Genomic DNA, 16,879 nt, shown 5'->3' with positions numbered 1-16,879 from the left:
GTGATCTCACTTTAAAGTTAATTTCTTTTCGTGACTTCGATGGTTCTCCGTTCATTAAAGCGCACAGTATGACGAGAAAGCCGTCAGATTTAACACTCACTGATTCGAGGTAGTTGTAACCGAGTAAAATATCAGTCCCTACAACACGTAACCCTTCTAGTTTATATACATCAGTGACGTCACCGGATGTGACGAGATCACGTGTCCAGTTGAGGATGACGTACTGTAAAACATGCGCTGTGATAGACCAGCAGTGTAAGTGTTTTGATCGAGTTATTACGTGTAAACTGCTGTCATCGGGAACGAGCACTCCCGACTCGTTATTAGAGATCTGAATCAACGGATTAGAGACGTTCCAATCTGAAATTTTGTAGATTTTTACAGATAATTTGAACTGAATTATAGGATGAAGCGAAGTGATGATGGCTTTATTTGTTTTAGTATAAAATGACGAAGGCGGATGTCCGGTTTGTTCTCGCATAAGAGCGATAGGTTCACTGTTGCTGTTCCATCCGTCGCGGATTGCAATGGTCGCCGATTGACGCGTAGGATGTGATTTCATTATCATCTGAATAAACGTGAGATTCATCGCATGACCGCGTGATATTCCGATCCATTCCACAAACAACTGGCAGCTACCTATTCTTATGAGGAATTTATAACCAGTTGAGGTGTGTAGTTTGTTTATACTAGAATTGATGTCGCTGCAGTCGAGAATCATTTTCAATCGGCTTCGTTCATAACGATATGTGATATAAACCCGACTACCTCGCGCACCATCGACGTTACTTTTAAACACCAACGAGATCGAATCGTTACGGTGGATTTCATATTTTCCATCACCGCACAATCTGTTATTAGACTCGTATACGAGAAGGTAGTTATCACCACAGAATATTGTCGGCTCAATATCGTAGTAAACCCGGACGTGAAAAGTTCCCGGCAAAGAGCTGTTGATGAACCAACGACATTCAACTCCGCGCGTTAACGAAGGATAATTCGGTGAAACGATGTAACCGGACGTAGAATCTATAGGGTACCACGTGGTGTTACAAGACGAACTTACCGCCACAGACGATTCCTCGATAGAGTCTGCGCGATCAGCGCGTGCGATGCGAGCTTGACTGACGATCAGCGACGCTATCAACAGCGCTCGAAGTCGGTGCGCCATTGAACATCAGCACGATACAATGAACGAAATTCCTTCACGATTCAAATTCTGCTCGGTTGTCCACAGACCTTCAAGTACTATTCATAAATGATTTAGAATCCTAAATTTCTTACTCATCAAACGACTTATTTACTTCACCCAGCAATTTTAGAATCGACCTATTTTGCATTTAGATTTTTTCCGTCTTTTAATTAGTGTTCGCTGTCACTCAAACGATCATATTCGCATTATAACCATCTAAACGCAAGAGTTGCGGTCACACATATCGATGTCCAATTACATCTTTAAATGCTTAAATTAATTTTTCGCTTCGTTCGGATATCAATTTTTCATGTCACGTCTTTAACATTTTCGCTGATGTACTGCGCGCATATAGAACACACCATTCCGACTAGCAAGTAACGCACCAGCATTTTTCGATTCCCTGGAATCAGATATTAAGCAACACGTTTTCATCTATTCATTTATTCATTTCCCACATTTATTCATTGAACTAGTCGAGTGAGAACTTTCCTTCCCTTATTTGTGAGGTTTACGAATAGCTGTTACGTTAGTGTGAACTGAACGAAATAGGAATATGGTAGTCGTCAAAAATAACCTGGACCTTGAAGAAGAAACTCATTTTATCAACGGTGAAGGGATTGACGAAGACGAAGAAGAAACTACTTTCATCGAAGGTAAAGAGATACAAAAATCCGCACAAAACTCGGAATTTGATGATATATTCGAGACGTTAGGTGATTTAGGTTTTTATCAATTGTTGGTTTACGTCATGTCGAATTTGTTAGAAATAAGCGCTACATTATCGGTGATGTATTTTGTATTTGAATGCGCTGATCCCGGATGGAAAAGTGCGAGTATCGAGTGCGAAAATTCATCTGTCAATTCATCACTGCCGAATTCTACTGATGGATTCTGCTCAACTGAGGATTTAGTTTGTATCAACCGAACTTTCAACCCGACTTTAACATAAGCGCTCACAGAGGTAATGTGACCTTTAGCCTACCTTATCAATCGGTAAGTCATGAAGTCGGTGACAATTCTACTTTCAAGTCTATTTGCTAATGAAAGTTAGTTGCTGATGAATAGTTCCTCACCAGCCCGCGTTTTCCCTTTTTGAAGCAGCAAGCTCGTCTTTTCCGTTTAAACTTTCCAAGAATGGCGATATTTCAGAAAACGTTATCGTCTCTCCCGTTCTTTATCTTGTGCATTTTGTAATTGAAATGAAATTAAATCGATATTTTGCTCGAATTTGACTGAGGGAGATATCATCCATTTTTCATTTCAGACAGCCTATCACGATTCGATTCCGTACGTAATTTTTGCGTCGGTTTCGTTCTCATCCACAATTTTGGTTTTTCTCTAATACCAGAAACAAAGAACGAGCCTTTACCGGACGATCTACCCAGACACGATAAGAAAAATGAACCATCGTGAACCGCAATGATGAATTTGAATGCGAATATGAATGAAGTAAATAAACTAGATATGTATAAAAAGTTAATTAAAAAGGCTTGAATTAAAAAGGTAATGAAAGGTAATTAAATGGTTGTGGGATAGCATTAAAATAGACAAGTTCTTTCAATAAAGATAAATATAACGCACATTGAAAAAACTAAATTGTCATTATTCTATTTGCTCATGTAATGACACACATTTGGAAAACTAGAAATAGTTTTCTTATTGTTTTTATAAATTCGCCTAGAGTCTGTGGATGCCCAATTAGTAGCCTACAGTAATCATACATGAACAATTGGACGAATTGTAACTATGTAACATGTAACTTCCAACGGATTCATTAAAAATGTCGAATGACTTAAACTATCCAGCGGGAGTTCATTCTATTCGGTGAACCCCAATAAAAGCAATCTCGGAGCACCTGCAAAGATGCTGCCTGCACGTGAGCTATTGATACTGTGGCAATCCTTAACACTCCAAGCAGATATCTAGGTTTCGAGGAACCAGTTCCACCTAAATGATCACTTCAATGTCTGATTCCAAAAGATCGTAAATGTCCTTTTGTTTGTGGAAGCTCCTTTTAGCACGCTCTCTATAGGGCTTTATTTCAAAAGACCTACGGCTTATATGTGTAAGGATTGTTTAAAAATTGGCATTAAAAAGCTTATGGCTAAATATATTCATCGAACGACTGAATACCTGTCGAGTGCAAACTTTTTCCCTGAGAAGTCGAAAGAATATCTGTAACGTTCGTGTGAACTGAATGAGATAGCAAAATGGACGGCGTAAAATATAACCCGGACCTTGAAGAAGAAACTACTTTTATCAACGGTGAAGATATACAAAAATCCGGACAAAACTCAGAATTCGATGATTTATTCGAGACGTTAGGCGACTTGGGTTTCTATCAATTATTGGTTTACGTCATGGCAAATGTGATGGAGTCAAGTGGTACATTATCGGTGATGTATTTTATATTTGAATGCGCTGATCCCGGATGGAAATGCGCGAGTATCGAGTGCGAAAATTCATGCGTCAATTCATCGATGCCGAATTCTACTGATGGATTCTGCACAACTGAGGATTTAGTTTGTATCAACCGAACTTTCAACCCGACGTTGACATCAGCACTCACCGAGGTAAAGGTTTCCTTTACAAATCGGTCACGCTTTACTACTTTAATCTGCAGCTCCACAGTTCCGAATTCACTCTAAACTTGGATTCATTCACCAAATAAGGACTTGTTCAACTGCTAAATTGTTAACTGCCAAATTTGAACAAGAACTGATGAACCAGCTGCAGGATCCAACTCAATGATGGTGGTCTACTAATTACATTACACTTTAGCTAAATATCTGAAAATTAATTGAAAATTAGACCAGGTAAAGGAACTCTTTACGGTATTTTCAATCCAAGTGTATTTGCTGCATATGTTACCAAATTTTTGATTTTTTAACGAAACAATACAATTTGTCGTCGCTGTTTTCACTAACCGACGTATCTCCAAAAAATTGATTTTTGAGTTTAATCCATTAGAAAGATGGGGGAAGTGCATACTTAATCCATACCAAAAGTGAATAGGATTGTACCTCTTTTGGTTTTTGACGTATATAGAACCCTGTATGACGTATCTCATATTCATCGTAAAATCATTTTTTCACTAACCGACGTAAGTTTAGATACGCCACTTAGTGAAACAAAATCATATGAAATCACGATCTTAATCATTTTTCACTAAGACACGTATCTTATCTAATCTTAATTGCCACAGTAGAAAATAAGCCAAATAAGTTCAAATGGAGTTATTTAACATGGAGCACGCCCAGAGGAACATGATTAATTGTATCGCCGTTCCTAAGTAGTAATTCTTGTAGTTAACCTCATCATTGCTAAACAGGGTTAACAATAGGAAGTTAAAGATTGTTGATATATGTGAAAAATTGCTATCAAATTGAAATATTGTTTAATTTGAGACTCAATGAGTTATAGTTTGCTTAAAAATTCGAAGAATGAGGTATCATTCATATCTGAATGCATATAATTGTGTGTTTGATAGAGAGACGTATCTACAAAAACAGGCAGTTTTGTTTTTCACTAACTGGCGTATCTAAGGATAAGGTGTCGTATCTGGTGAAAAATCATAAAATAACCGATGCACAACTTTGGCCCCCTAAATTTGGACAATTCTTGGAGCTTGACTAAAAACAAAAACACCGTATGGTAATTAAGGTAAACCGTTCCATTTTGGCCGATATTAGGTTGAGATGACATGAATATCTATACCGATCGAGCTACCACACATTTCCCGATTATCAAATGCCATTTGTGAAAAATAAAATATTTTTGAGATACGACGCTTAGTGAAAACAGTGACGTTGTGACATCCTTTTGCCATGAAAAATGGCCACTGAAAGCTCTATTTGAAGCAAATAATGAAAATTAAAGAACGCCTTTCTGAAAAATTAAAGATTTCATATCACAAGGCATTTCGTCATCGAGAACGGCGCATTGCAAAAATGACAACTTTACTCGATTAAATAATTTTTTTTGTTTTTAGTGGAGCCTTGTTTGTGGAGAGCTCTGGAAAGCGAAAACTATCATCAGCATATTTTTCGTCGCTTTGGCTATCGGGTCGATCGCTGGAGGTCAAGTTTCTGATACGTTCGGAAGAAGATGGTCGCTATTTACAGTGTGGATTTTGTTGTCGATTTTTCAAACTTGTTTAAGGTTTTGTCCCAACTATTATGTCTACTGCGTTATACGAGTAATAACCGGTATTTTTGCCGGTAAGTAGTTTGAAAATGAAACATTGAATGCGCACGTAATCCTAATTCATTTCTTGGAAAGTAAAAGATCACCGGTATTTCACTCTTTATTTTTTTGGAACAGGTGCTATGCATTGCATATCTCCGGTCCTAAGTTTGGAATGGATGAGTCCTAAATGGAGAATAATAGCTTCCTGGAGATTCAGTTGGGAGATATCACTCACGTTAATAGCATTGTTGGCATATCTATGCAGAGATTGGCAGACTTTAACCACGGCCGTAGGACTTATCACTATTCCATTGTTTCCACTGTATTATTTGTAAGTTCTCGAAAAACGCGAGGTCTCCTTCGCATTCAGCAGGATTGGGAACCGAACCAAAGGATGTATTCTATAGCTTACCACGAGCGTCAAGTATAATATACGTATAAACACAATTATCTTCCAGTTTCTTCCCTGAGAGTTCCAGGTGGCTTGTACAAAAGCGACGATTCAAAGATGCTGAATATTGGATACGAAAAGCTATATGGTTTAATCGTCTCTCGCCGGAAATGGACTTGCACACATTTTTAGAAAACGTGGCCAGAACTGAGAATAAACGACAGGAAAGAACTGTACCGTACACGTATTTAGATTTATTCCACAACCGCAAGATGACAATATGGACAATCGTTCTTATATACGCATCGTAAGACCATTGAAATGTTTTGTCTTGCTAGATATTTTTGCAACAACTATTTCAAAAAGCCACGTTATCTATCTTTTATTTGAATTTTTTCAAGGCTCACTTTAGCGATTGCCTGGTACGGTATAAACTCTTCAATAAGTTCACTTACTGGAAATATCTATTTGAATGTAGCCGTTGCTGGCGTCGGAGAGTTCGTCGTTGGTTATCTATCTATCTATGTAATTAACTGGTATGTATTTGCCAACGTAACCTATGCAATAGCGCAGCTTAGTTGCTTTAGTACTTACAAATCGACACCACAATTTTTGTCTATCAATAGGATCGGTCGGGTGAAGAGTTATGTGCTGTTCATTTCACTGACCGGCTGTTGTCATATAGTGATATTAACTATGAAAGTAACCGGAGTGGCGCACTCTAATCCAATGGTCGTTACCTATTTTTCGTTAGCATCAATATCAGTGATGGCGGGAGGCTGGTGTGCAGTAGGAATAGCCTGCTGGGAGCTATATCCCACCCTTATGAGGTAGAATTTCATGAAATCGAATTCGATATATTTTCATGATTCAGTCATTGATGAGAATGCTCATTATTTCAACGCCAAGGACTAGTTTTGATTGATAGGATCATTAAAATTATGATAACTAATTAAAATTTGGTTTTGTAAAACTTTCAGAAATATAGCCACAGGTTCTATTGGTATGGCGATAAAACTGGGCTCAGTTATAGCTCCATTTATTTTTCTATTGGTAAGTCATTAAGTTGCTGACTATTCTATTTTCAATTTTTATTTGATATTGAAAGTTGCACCATATTTTTACCAAATATATTAAGCACAAATGATCATTTCAACACTCTAGTAAACGTACGTATATGTATATTTTTATAACCCAAGTGGCCAAAATATGATGGCCTAAGAAACGAAAGATTTTGCAGCGGGCTCTATTCTTTTATTCATTAATATAAGAAATATATCTATAAAGAATGCATGTCGAGCGAAAAAAAGAAAATTAGTGGAATCAATATTGTAGCAGTTTACTGCTTTCGGTATTATCTTCAACCTGTGGTTTACTCAATTGAAACGAATGTTAGCCCCGAGTTGAAGTTAAAACCGGTCTATAAAACTGGCTTCGCATTTTGTATTAAAAAATTTGCATAAGTTATCACCATTGAGGTTCATACACCTTGTCACATAAATGTTCAATGGAAACTACGAGTGACAATTACGGAAAGCGTCCTGGGGACATGAAAAAATTTTCGAGGTTAATTCCGAGTTTCTAACTCGGAATAAACTAGTTTTCTCAGTTAAATGCGATTTTTGAGGTTTATTTCGAGTTAGTAACTGAGAAAACTAGTTAATTCCGAGTTGCAAACTCGGAATAAACCTCGAAAATCGCATTTAACCGAGAAAACTAATTTATAATTGTATAAGTTAAAAACCCGGAATAAACTCGAAAATTTTGTTTTACAGCAGTATAATCTTGCCTGGAAAGCATCCTGGCCCAGTCAAATATAATCTTGAATTTTCTATACTTACCTGGTACTAGATTTATCTATCTCAGATTGCCATTTCTGGATGAATTGGCACTGCAGTCGCTGTTAAACCGAGATGAATTCTAGGTGTGGAAAGTTTGAAAAAATACAGATTCCCGCATTTTCCATTCACTTTTGAAGTATCACACTCGTATCTTCCGTTCTACCTTCCATGAATAGCGAGGTTCCAGAAAACGTTATCGTCAGCCCATGTTCTTTATCTTGTGCATTTTGTAACTAAAATGAAATTTACATGAAAATCGAAATTAACTCGCATCTGACTGAGGGAGATTACACAAATTTCTCATTTCAGGCAGCCTATCACGGTTCGATTCCGTACGTAATTTTTGCAACAGTTTCGTTCTCATCCGGAATTCTGGTTTTTATCTTGATACCAGAAACGAAGAACAAGCCTTTACCGGACGATCTACCCAGTAGACACGATAAGAGAAATAAACCATCGTGAACCGCAATGACAATGGTAGCTTCAGAGTATTGTTCAGACATTCAAATCACAACTTAGTTTGATGGAATGAACATGTACGTACTGTTTCAGAAAATGTATCACTGCACCGTTTTGATCTTTGATAGTATCATATTTACTATTTTGAGAATATTTCATTTAAAAAAACAATTGATTATACGGATTCAACCCATAATTCCCAAAGAACGCACCATCCCCAGCAATATCGACTGACGACACCCAATATGATTTCCAACTTCATTAATTCGCTGTGAAGAAATTGACTGAAATGAAATGGAGCTCACAATGCCATTAGATTCAAACCTCGCAAGAAGGACACAGAAACCGTCTTGGTCTAAACTTTGTATTTCATGCTGTATCTCAATTCACTTATAAACATTCTAACAAGCTTATCATTTTATGCAACTTTTTACTGATCTGTCGATAGATGAAATAACGAAGTTAGAGATCGTTGAAACAGTTTCGTCAATTATTTGAATTACGAGATTGTCGCTACCGCCAGAAAACTTTTACAAATAGAGAGTACAATATTAGAGGATCGATTTTTGTTCAGTGTTAACAATAACATATATTCTGTTAGAATTAAATTATGTTAGCAATATAGAATAAATGACGAGTCACCTTATAAGACTTTATTATCATAAATGAATATCGCTGATAGTTCTGTACCGGAAAGAAATTTCATAATTAGACGATTCTCGTCGGTCTTAAATTCAACTTTGAAACCGATTTGTCGACCGTACAACAGTTATATAGCCATCATGTCTGTAGCAAACAAATACAGTAGTTACCATACTATGTCATAGGTCATTCCGCTGATCTTGTTCGCGTTAGGAGCTGTGGGAAATTCAGCTAATTTCCTGATAATGGTAAGCCGCAGATTCCGGGATTTGTCTTACGCTAACTGTCTTATAGTTTTGTCGGTTACCGATAAGATGTACTGTATCAATCTAGCTTTGATGCCCGTGGTACAGTCTATTCTCTTACAAGTAAGCAGTGGTTCGATAGTCATGACGTCTTTGATCGGCTGTCAAATCTACGAATTTGCAATGTCGCTTTCATCAGCCAGTAGTTCCTGGCTAATAATAGTTGCTATAACTCTGGAACGTGCGGCAGTTGTGCTCTTTCCCTTCACGTCTCGTTTGATATGAACGCCTAAATTTTCCCGATCCGCATAATAAGTGCAATGAATGCCCTGGTCCTGTATTTCCTACCAACTGCTGACTTGCATTTTCCCGACAAGTATTTTGGATGTTACTTTGCATTATTCAAATTCTTTTGTTGTCTACGTTTTTCATCGGCCATTGGCGTTGATTATCACAGCTAATTCTGTCACATGTTCAGTTATTCCAGCGTTCAGAAATGGTTTCGTCTGATAAGAAAACTGCAAAATCAAAACTTACGACACGACAATAATGCTTTTAACAGTTTCACTCGCATTCGCAATGTTCACACATCCAGCTTCTATTTTTGCAATCTTACCAATCTCCACACAACGGAAATATCTCTTATATGATATATTCACCCAGTTCCAAGTTTGTAACTATTTAATAAATTTTTACATATATCTTTTGATGGGACGAGAAATTCGCGAATATTTCTGTGCAAAAATTGGCTGTGGTCTTTAAGTAAAAATTTGATTCATAAAGTTCACCTGCACGCACATCGAAACAATTAACTATTTTTCACTATTTGCTCATCACCCACATCTTGAAATAGAAATAGTTTTTCTTTGTTTTTCGAATTCACTCTAGTCTGTGGTGAGACCTCTTTATGTAACCTCCTTATGTATTTTTGAACAAAAAGACATAAAGAGGTTACATAAAGAGGTCTCACTCCTTATAACGTCTGTTCCCGGGGAATCGAAAAAAATGTTCTTTTGTTTGTATAGGCACATGTTGAGAAGTTCAAAGCGTTATTTCAAAAGCTCCATTGCATATGTCGTCATGCTTTTACGATTTTAAGTCGACAACATATTATATATACATATATATACACAACATACGTATATTGTCATTGAAAGGTTCTATGCCTACATTTATTCATTAAACTAATCGGATGAGGAAGGTTTTAGAATATTTCTACGTTAAATGTGGACTGGATGACATAATATGGACGGCGTAGAGTATAACCTGGAACTTGAAGAAGAAACTACTTTTATCACCCGTGATAAGATCCGAAAACACAAATCCGGGCAAAACTCGGAATTTGATGACATATTCGAGACGTTAGGCGATTTGGGGTTTTATCAATTGTGGGTTTACGTCATGTCAAATGTGTTAGAAATAAGCGCTACATTATCGGTGATGTATTTTGTATTTGAATGCGCTGATCCCGGATGGAAATGTGCGAGTATCGAGTGCGAAAATTCATGCGTCAATTTATCACTACCGAATTCTACTGATGGATTCTGTTCAACCGAGGATTTAGTTTGTATCAACCGAACTTTCAACCCGACGTTGACATCAGCACTCACAGAGGTAGAGTTTTCCGTTAGCCTATTCATTAGTCTATCACTCTGTAGTTCCATAGTTGGAGCCACGATCTTTTCGTGGGAACTAAATGTGTTTCGTTCGAACGAAAAATGTCATTTTTCGCCGTTTCACCTCCGGGGCTCCGTACCTTCCCAAGAGTGGGGTGAATTATGAATAATGGCAGTGGTAAATTAATTCGATGAAATAATTTTTGTTCTTTTAGTGGAACCTTGTATGCAGAAACCTCTGGAAAGCGAAAACTATCATCAGTATATTTTTTGCTGCTGTGGGCGTCGGAGCAATCATTGGAGGTCAAGTTTCTGATACGTTCGGAAGAAGGTGGTCGCTATTCATAGTGTGGATTATGTTGTCAATTTTTCAAACTTGTTTAAGGTTTGCTCCCAACTATTATGTCTACTGCGTTATACGAGTTATAACCGGTATTTTTGCAGGTAAGCAGTTTGAAAATGAAATTACTTCTCCGAAACATTGAAAGCACAGACAATCCAAATTCATTTCTCACAAAGGAAATGAGTATCACACTTTTTGGTTTCTTTCTTGGAACAGGTGCATTGGATTGCATATCTCCGGTCCTAAGTTTGGAATGGATGAGTCCTAAATGGAGAATTATAGCTTCCTGGAGATTTAGTTGGCAGACATCACTCATGTTCATAGCATTGTTGGCATATCTATGCAGAGATTGGCAGACTTTAACTACGGCCGTAGGACTTATCACCATTCCGTTGTTTCCTCTGTATTATTTGTAAGTTAAAGACGTAGTGGCCTTTCCCATAACATTCCGCTGGTTTTCAGCTGGATGATGAACCTAATGAAAATATAAATTCTAGGTTACCACGCGAGCATCCAGTATGATATAGGCGTATACAAAATTATCTTCCAGTTTCTTCCCTGAGAGTTCCAGGTGGCTTGTACAAAAAGGACGTTTCGAAAAGGCTGAATACTGGATTCGAAAAGCCATGTGGTTCAATCGACTGTCCCCGAGAACCGACTTGCGAGAGTTTTTAGAAAACGTGGCCAGAACTGAAAATAAACGACAGGAAAGAACTGTACCGTACACTTATTTAGATTTATTCCATAACCGCAAGATGTCAATATGGACAATCGTTCTTATATACGAAACGTAAGGCTACTAAAATGTTTTGTTTTGACAGATATTTTTGGAAAACACGGATCTGAAAAACCTTCAAGAAAGATTCCTCATTTTTTATATTTTCTCCAAAATGTTCCTTTAAGGTTCACCTTAGCGATTAGCTGGTACGGTATAAACTCATCAATAAGTTCACTTACTGGAAATATCTATTCGAATGTAGCTGTTAGCGGTATCGGGGCATTCGTCATAGGACTCCTATCAATCTATGTAATTAACTGGTATGTATTTGTCGATGGGACCGATCCAATGACAACGTACCTTGTTCCTTTAGTACTTGCAGCACATGGACATTCACAATTTTCTCTATCTATAGGGTCGGTCGAGTGAAGAGTTACGTGTTATTCATTTCACTGACTGGATGTTGCCTTATAGTGATATTAGCTATGAAAGTAACCGATGTGGCGCACAATAATCCAATGGTCGTTACCTATTTTTCGTTAGCATCAATATCATTGATGACAGGAGGCTGGTGTGCGGCTCGAATAAGCTGCTGGGAACTATATCCCACTTTAATGAGGTAGATTTTCATTAAACTTTATATCTACATCGTTATAATCATCGATTAGAATAATTTCAACGCCGAGGATTTATAGCTTCGCTTGACAAGATCATTAAATCACGGTACGTAACTAATCGATCTTCGGTTTTGGAAAACTTTCAGAAATATAGCTACAGGTTGTGTTAGTATGGGGACGAAACTGGGCTCAATTATATCGCCATTTATCATTCTATTGGTAAGTGATGAAGTTGCTGACACGTTTCTTACTCTCGATAATTAAATAATTCAGTTTCATCGCAATAATTTTCCCTTTGTTTTGCGCATTTTGTAAATAGAATGAAAACTTAACATAATTGAAAATCGACATTTTGCTCGAATTGGACGCCATTGGGTCATTCTGGCTGAGTGATATCATCCATTTCTCATTTCAGGCCACATTTCACGGTTCGATTCCGTACGTAATTTTTGCGACGGCTTCGTTCTCATCCGGAATCCTGGCTTTTCTTTCAATACCAGAAACAAAGAACAAGCCTTTACCGGACGGTCTACCCAGTAGAAATAATCAAAAGACAAAACCGTTCGCGAAGTGCAGTGACAGTCGTGGCTTCAATCAGGAAGGTCTTGAATGCACATAATCGTAAATTGGTTCGAGTGCTATTGAAAATGGCATTTTTTTTCTCATGATGCAAGTTTTTAGGCACTGTAAATCTGATATACATATATGTTTTTTATTTTTTTTCTTTGATCTTAAAATAGGGGATTGACCCTGTTATTTATTTGGTTGGTAAATTTCGTTTGAATTTTTTGATTGAGTGTCCCTTGCAAACCCACCACACCTGCCGGGAGCGAAACAGGGGGTTTGATTTTGAAATCGGAAATCGAAGCACAGCTATAGTTGTTTGATCGGCGGTCGAGTTAACATAATTTTTTGTTTTAATCGGAGTACATAATTGGGAAATTCGGTTTCGGTTCATTCAAACAATCTTCCAACCAGTCTGAACTGGCAAGCGACTGATTGGGGTTATTTTTGGCTGCCTAATTTAATACATCGAAATTTTGGAAATAGCTATATTACAAGGTTGAAGATCATTTTGTCCATTTTTTATATTTTTTTGGTCGTTTTCTACGTGTAAATAGTCCGATAGTTAATGTCGTTTTTTCTCGGGTAGATGTTGATGTAGAAAGTCCTCTAAGTGATTGTCCCGCGTGTTGACTAGATAGAAAGGAAGCACATTTCGAAACGCAAATTATCCAGATGAGATTATGGTCCTGGGGTATCCGAAGTGTGACATCGACGGTGCAGCTCTGATGAGGATGGGTTTCTCCGTCAAAGGGTGCGCATTTGGTACTTCACATCTGATACTGAGTTCGCCTTAAAGTAAAAGTTGCACACAGGGAGCAGTTTTGTGTTTCTAATATACAGTGCATATTTAGGTGGATGAGTCGCAATCAAACGGACAGTGCTATGCGCGTTGATAGACCGTCAGTAAGGAAGCGGCACAGGCACGTGAATATTACATGTGTTTGTACGTTTACGTGTATACAGTCTTGCTCGGGTTTTATTTACAGTGTCACAATTGGGCTTTTGGTAGTTTTTAATGAGACTGGTGTCAAGAGGCAACTTTCCAGTCGCCATTGCGCGCAGATAGACTGACCTTGCTATCCTGAAGCCAAAAAAGGAGGCAGCTTTCCAGCTATCTCGGTGAGACTGAGTTTACAGTCAAAACTTCAGAAAGAGAGGACAGCCAAGAAAATTTTGCATTATAGTGCGTTTAGCAATTTTCTGATAGACGACCACATTAACTGTATTTACAGTCATTGTTGCCCATTTGAAGGATAATGTGTAAAGAAAATGAAAATCGCTTTGGCGTGGCGCCTATTCTATTCTATTTCACTGAAGTAGCAAAAAATGTCTAAAATTGCTACGGATTATCAAACGGGTATCGATTCTTAGATCCTCGCCAATGTGCCCTTTTTCTGAACGGTGCCCCTCGAGATATGGGTGATCCCAGCCCTTTCAACAATCCTCTATCCGCTCCGTAGTTACGTATTATTATTCAGCGTGCCTTTAATTTAAGCTGTTGTAGTTTCAATCAAGGACCAACGAACTGCGTGCATATCGTTAAACTGATAATATTTGGCACATGGATTACAAACAGATAGGGTTGAATATATTCAATGTCGTATTTTAACGAAAAAATTGCAATCTTTTCTAAACAGCTGTTCTATTAGTTCACTAATGCAACGGCTCTATTAGAGCCAGATCTGCAGTTAGATTCAATTCCAGTACCAATGCTAATATAAAGACAGTAAAAATACAGGTTCGATTCATGAAGTTATCAGTTCACCCGCGCCTACATTGAAACGGTTAACCCGGGTTGCGAATTTGCAACAACATTTTTGGGGTCGGTTGGTACCCTTATTATTAATATTTGTCCATTATTTACCAATGTTGCAACATAAAAGTAGTTCTTTTAAGCCCCAAGTGATGGCAGCGCCTTACAATACCTTTCACTGGTCGGCATTGCACAATCACTGCCTCCATGACCTAAGTGTGTCAAATTTTTGAAGGCAAGTTCTGCTCGATTATAAGCAAGAATTTGTTGTTTCCTTGAAAAGATCAGATGTTAATATTGAAATATAAAGCCTAAAGAGTGCATACACTTGACGATGATCTCTAGGGTGAGATTGAAACGTGGTGTATTCTATATATTTTAGATTGAATAAATAAATTCTTGTTTTTAAATTCTTTTAATCTGTAGATAGTGGGTTTTATCTTATTATCCATTCACCACGTTTGAGTGTGGTTATCGTTCTATAAAGTGCATATATCTATTGAGTTCAATGTTTCTTACATTTGGAATTCTGTAATTTGGTCCATGAATTTTGGTGTGCAAAAATACAACATTGGTTGACTGGGTAAAATAAAATTTTTACAAATACATGTATTCTTTTTAATTGACGTTCTCCCCTTCAAATCTATATCTATTGATAAGAGCCCTTTTATCCTTGCATTCACAGTAATTGTTTTTAAGATTTCATGATGAGGAGGTATCGGGCTTCAGTTGCTGAAGCCATGATCGATGCTGGTAAGAAATCTCATGTTGGTCACCCATGTCTTGAAGCCCAATTATCCCCTCCAGCCACGAATAAACGTAGGTCTGTTATAAACCTATTACATGATGATGTTAGATATGATTTCTTAGATCATGGGCTGACCATATCGAGATTCTCCAGAGGGGTAGACTATGCCCAGGTGGTTATGCCTGAAATTTTTGTTCACAGTGCTATGTTTGAAGACTAAATCACAATATTTTGTAAGTTTTTATTAGAAGAAACTATGTTCTTTAAATCAGAAGCATACATCTGTAAACATTTCCTTGTCAGGTTTATGGAAACTTTCATATTTTACCAATGTTGCAAATTTGCAACATTTTTAACAACTAGGTCAAACAGAGGCAACAATTAAAATAACTAAAATTATGGACTATTAGTATCTGAACACGTTCAGAAAATGAATCAAGTAATTTTTGCCCACTAGAAATGTGATTGGTTAACATAGGGTTAAATTGTTTTCACATTTTGCTCACGCGATGACACACATCTTGAAATAGAAATAATCTTGACATTTTTTCGAATTCGCTCTAGTCTGTTGAAGCTGAATTGGCCCACAGTCATATTAGCCCCTTATAGTCATATACATCTTTCAACTAACTGAACGACCTTTAACTATTTTTTCCAACGGATTCGTCAAAAATGTCGAATAAGATAAACTATCCAGCGGGAGTTCGTTCTATTCGGTGGACCCGAATAAAAGCAACTCACTCAAACCCTCTAGAAGGATGCAGCCATGCATGCCAGCTATGGATATTGTTGCTAGCCTTCACACTTCAAGCAGATATCCAGGAAGAAAGACACTCTAAATATTTGGATGGATATATGAAAGCTGTGGGTACTGGAGTGTGTAATGGGTAGTGTAGTGTGATCTGTGTGCATTTGTGGCCGGCACACAGATCACATTGTTCAATGGGGTTTGGTCCAGGACTCGCGAGATTTTCAACAACACGGAAGTAACGTGTAATAAATGATGACTTGAATTGCATGACTACCTACCACCCCTCATTATTGTTGGAAAACTAAACGTTCGGCACTGACTAAAAATTAGTAATAACATTTTAGAAATGGCCAGAATTTTAACTTAGGTTCTATCTCATTTTTATTTTACAATTGCGATTGGTATAATTTTCTTTTAAACGGCCGTTAAGGCTTCATGTTTCGTCTGCAATTCACTGCAAATAGTTACGCAACTACGCACATTTCAGTGTTTTTGGCAGCTGTGCACTCAATCGGCACCGTTCGTACCTAGCTTCACTGCGGAATTATCATTAATTAACATCGCCATATCACATCATCAACTTATATTGTGCCTTAAAACCCTAACAGCCGAAATAATTGAAATGCACACACGATTTCTAACATTGAAAATTGAGAGAGTGGCCGTGTTTGTGTTCTGCTGCTTCGCGTAAATCCCGCGGGGTGGCGCCACCGCGCGGAGTGGGGCCGATACGTCCAGTTCAACATAATCTATTACCAAAAACACATACAGAGACGAGACCTATTTATGTACTTTGCTATTGCTC

At 37.7% G+C, this 16,879-nt stretch overlaps 2 protein-coding genes across 2 annotated transcripts; both read left to right on the top strand.

Annotated features, from left to right (window-relative positions):
- Nucleotides 1-3,405: 3,405 nt before the first annotated feature.
- Nucleotides 3,406-6,608, top strand: LOC141904272 (solute carrier family 22 member 15-like). Its single transcript, XM_074792851.1, has 5 exons — nucleotides 3,406-3,768; nucleotides 5,187-5,305; nucleotides 5,842-6,081; nucleotides 6,176-6,310; nucleotides 6,401-6,608. Exons 1-5 carry the CDS (start codon nucleotides 3,406-3,408, stop codon nucleotides 6,606-6,608), a joined length of 1,065 nt encoding a protein of 354 aa, XP_074648952.1.
- Nucleotides 6,609-10,198: 3,590 nt separating this feature from the next.
- On the top strand, nucleotides 10,199-12,920 carry LOC141904630 (solute carrier family 22 member 15-like). The gene is made up of 8 exons (XM_074793252.1): nucleotides 10,199-10,575; nucleotides 10,793-11,021; nucleotides 11,137-11,332; nucleotides 11,471-11,710; nucleotides 11,824-11,958; nucleotides 12,054-12,257; nucleotides 12,402-12,474; nucleotides 12,671-12,920. The coding sequence occupies exons 1-8, from the start codon at nucleotides 10,207-10,209 to the stop codon at nucleotides 12,872-12,874; spliced, it is 1,650 nt and encodes a 549-aa protein (XP_074649353.1). The 5' UTR covers nucleotides 10,199-10,206; the 3' UTR covers nucleotides 12,875-12,920.
- The last annotated feature ends 3,959 nt before the right edge of the window (nucleotides 12,921-16,879 follow it).

This window comes from Tubulanus polymorphus, chromosome 4 (assembly GCF_964204645.1).
Source record: "Tubulanus polymorphus chromosome 4, tnTubPoly1.2, whole genome shotgun sequence".
NCBI lineage: Eukaryota > Metazoa > Nemertea > Palaeonemertea > Tubulaniformes > Tubulanidae > Tubulanus > Tubulanus polymorphus.
The sequence above is the reverse complement of the archived record's forward strand: the minus strand, read 5'-3'. Positions and strand labels throughout refer to the sequence as shown.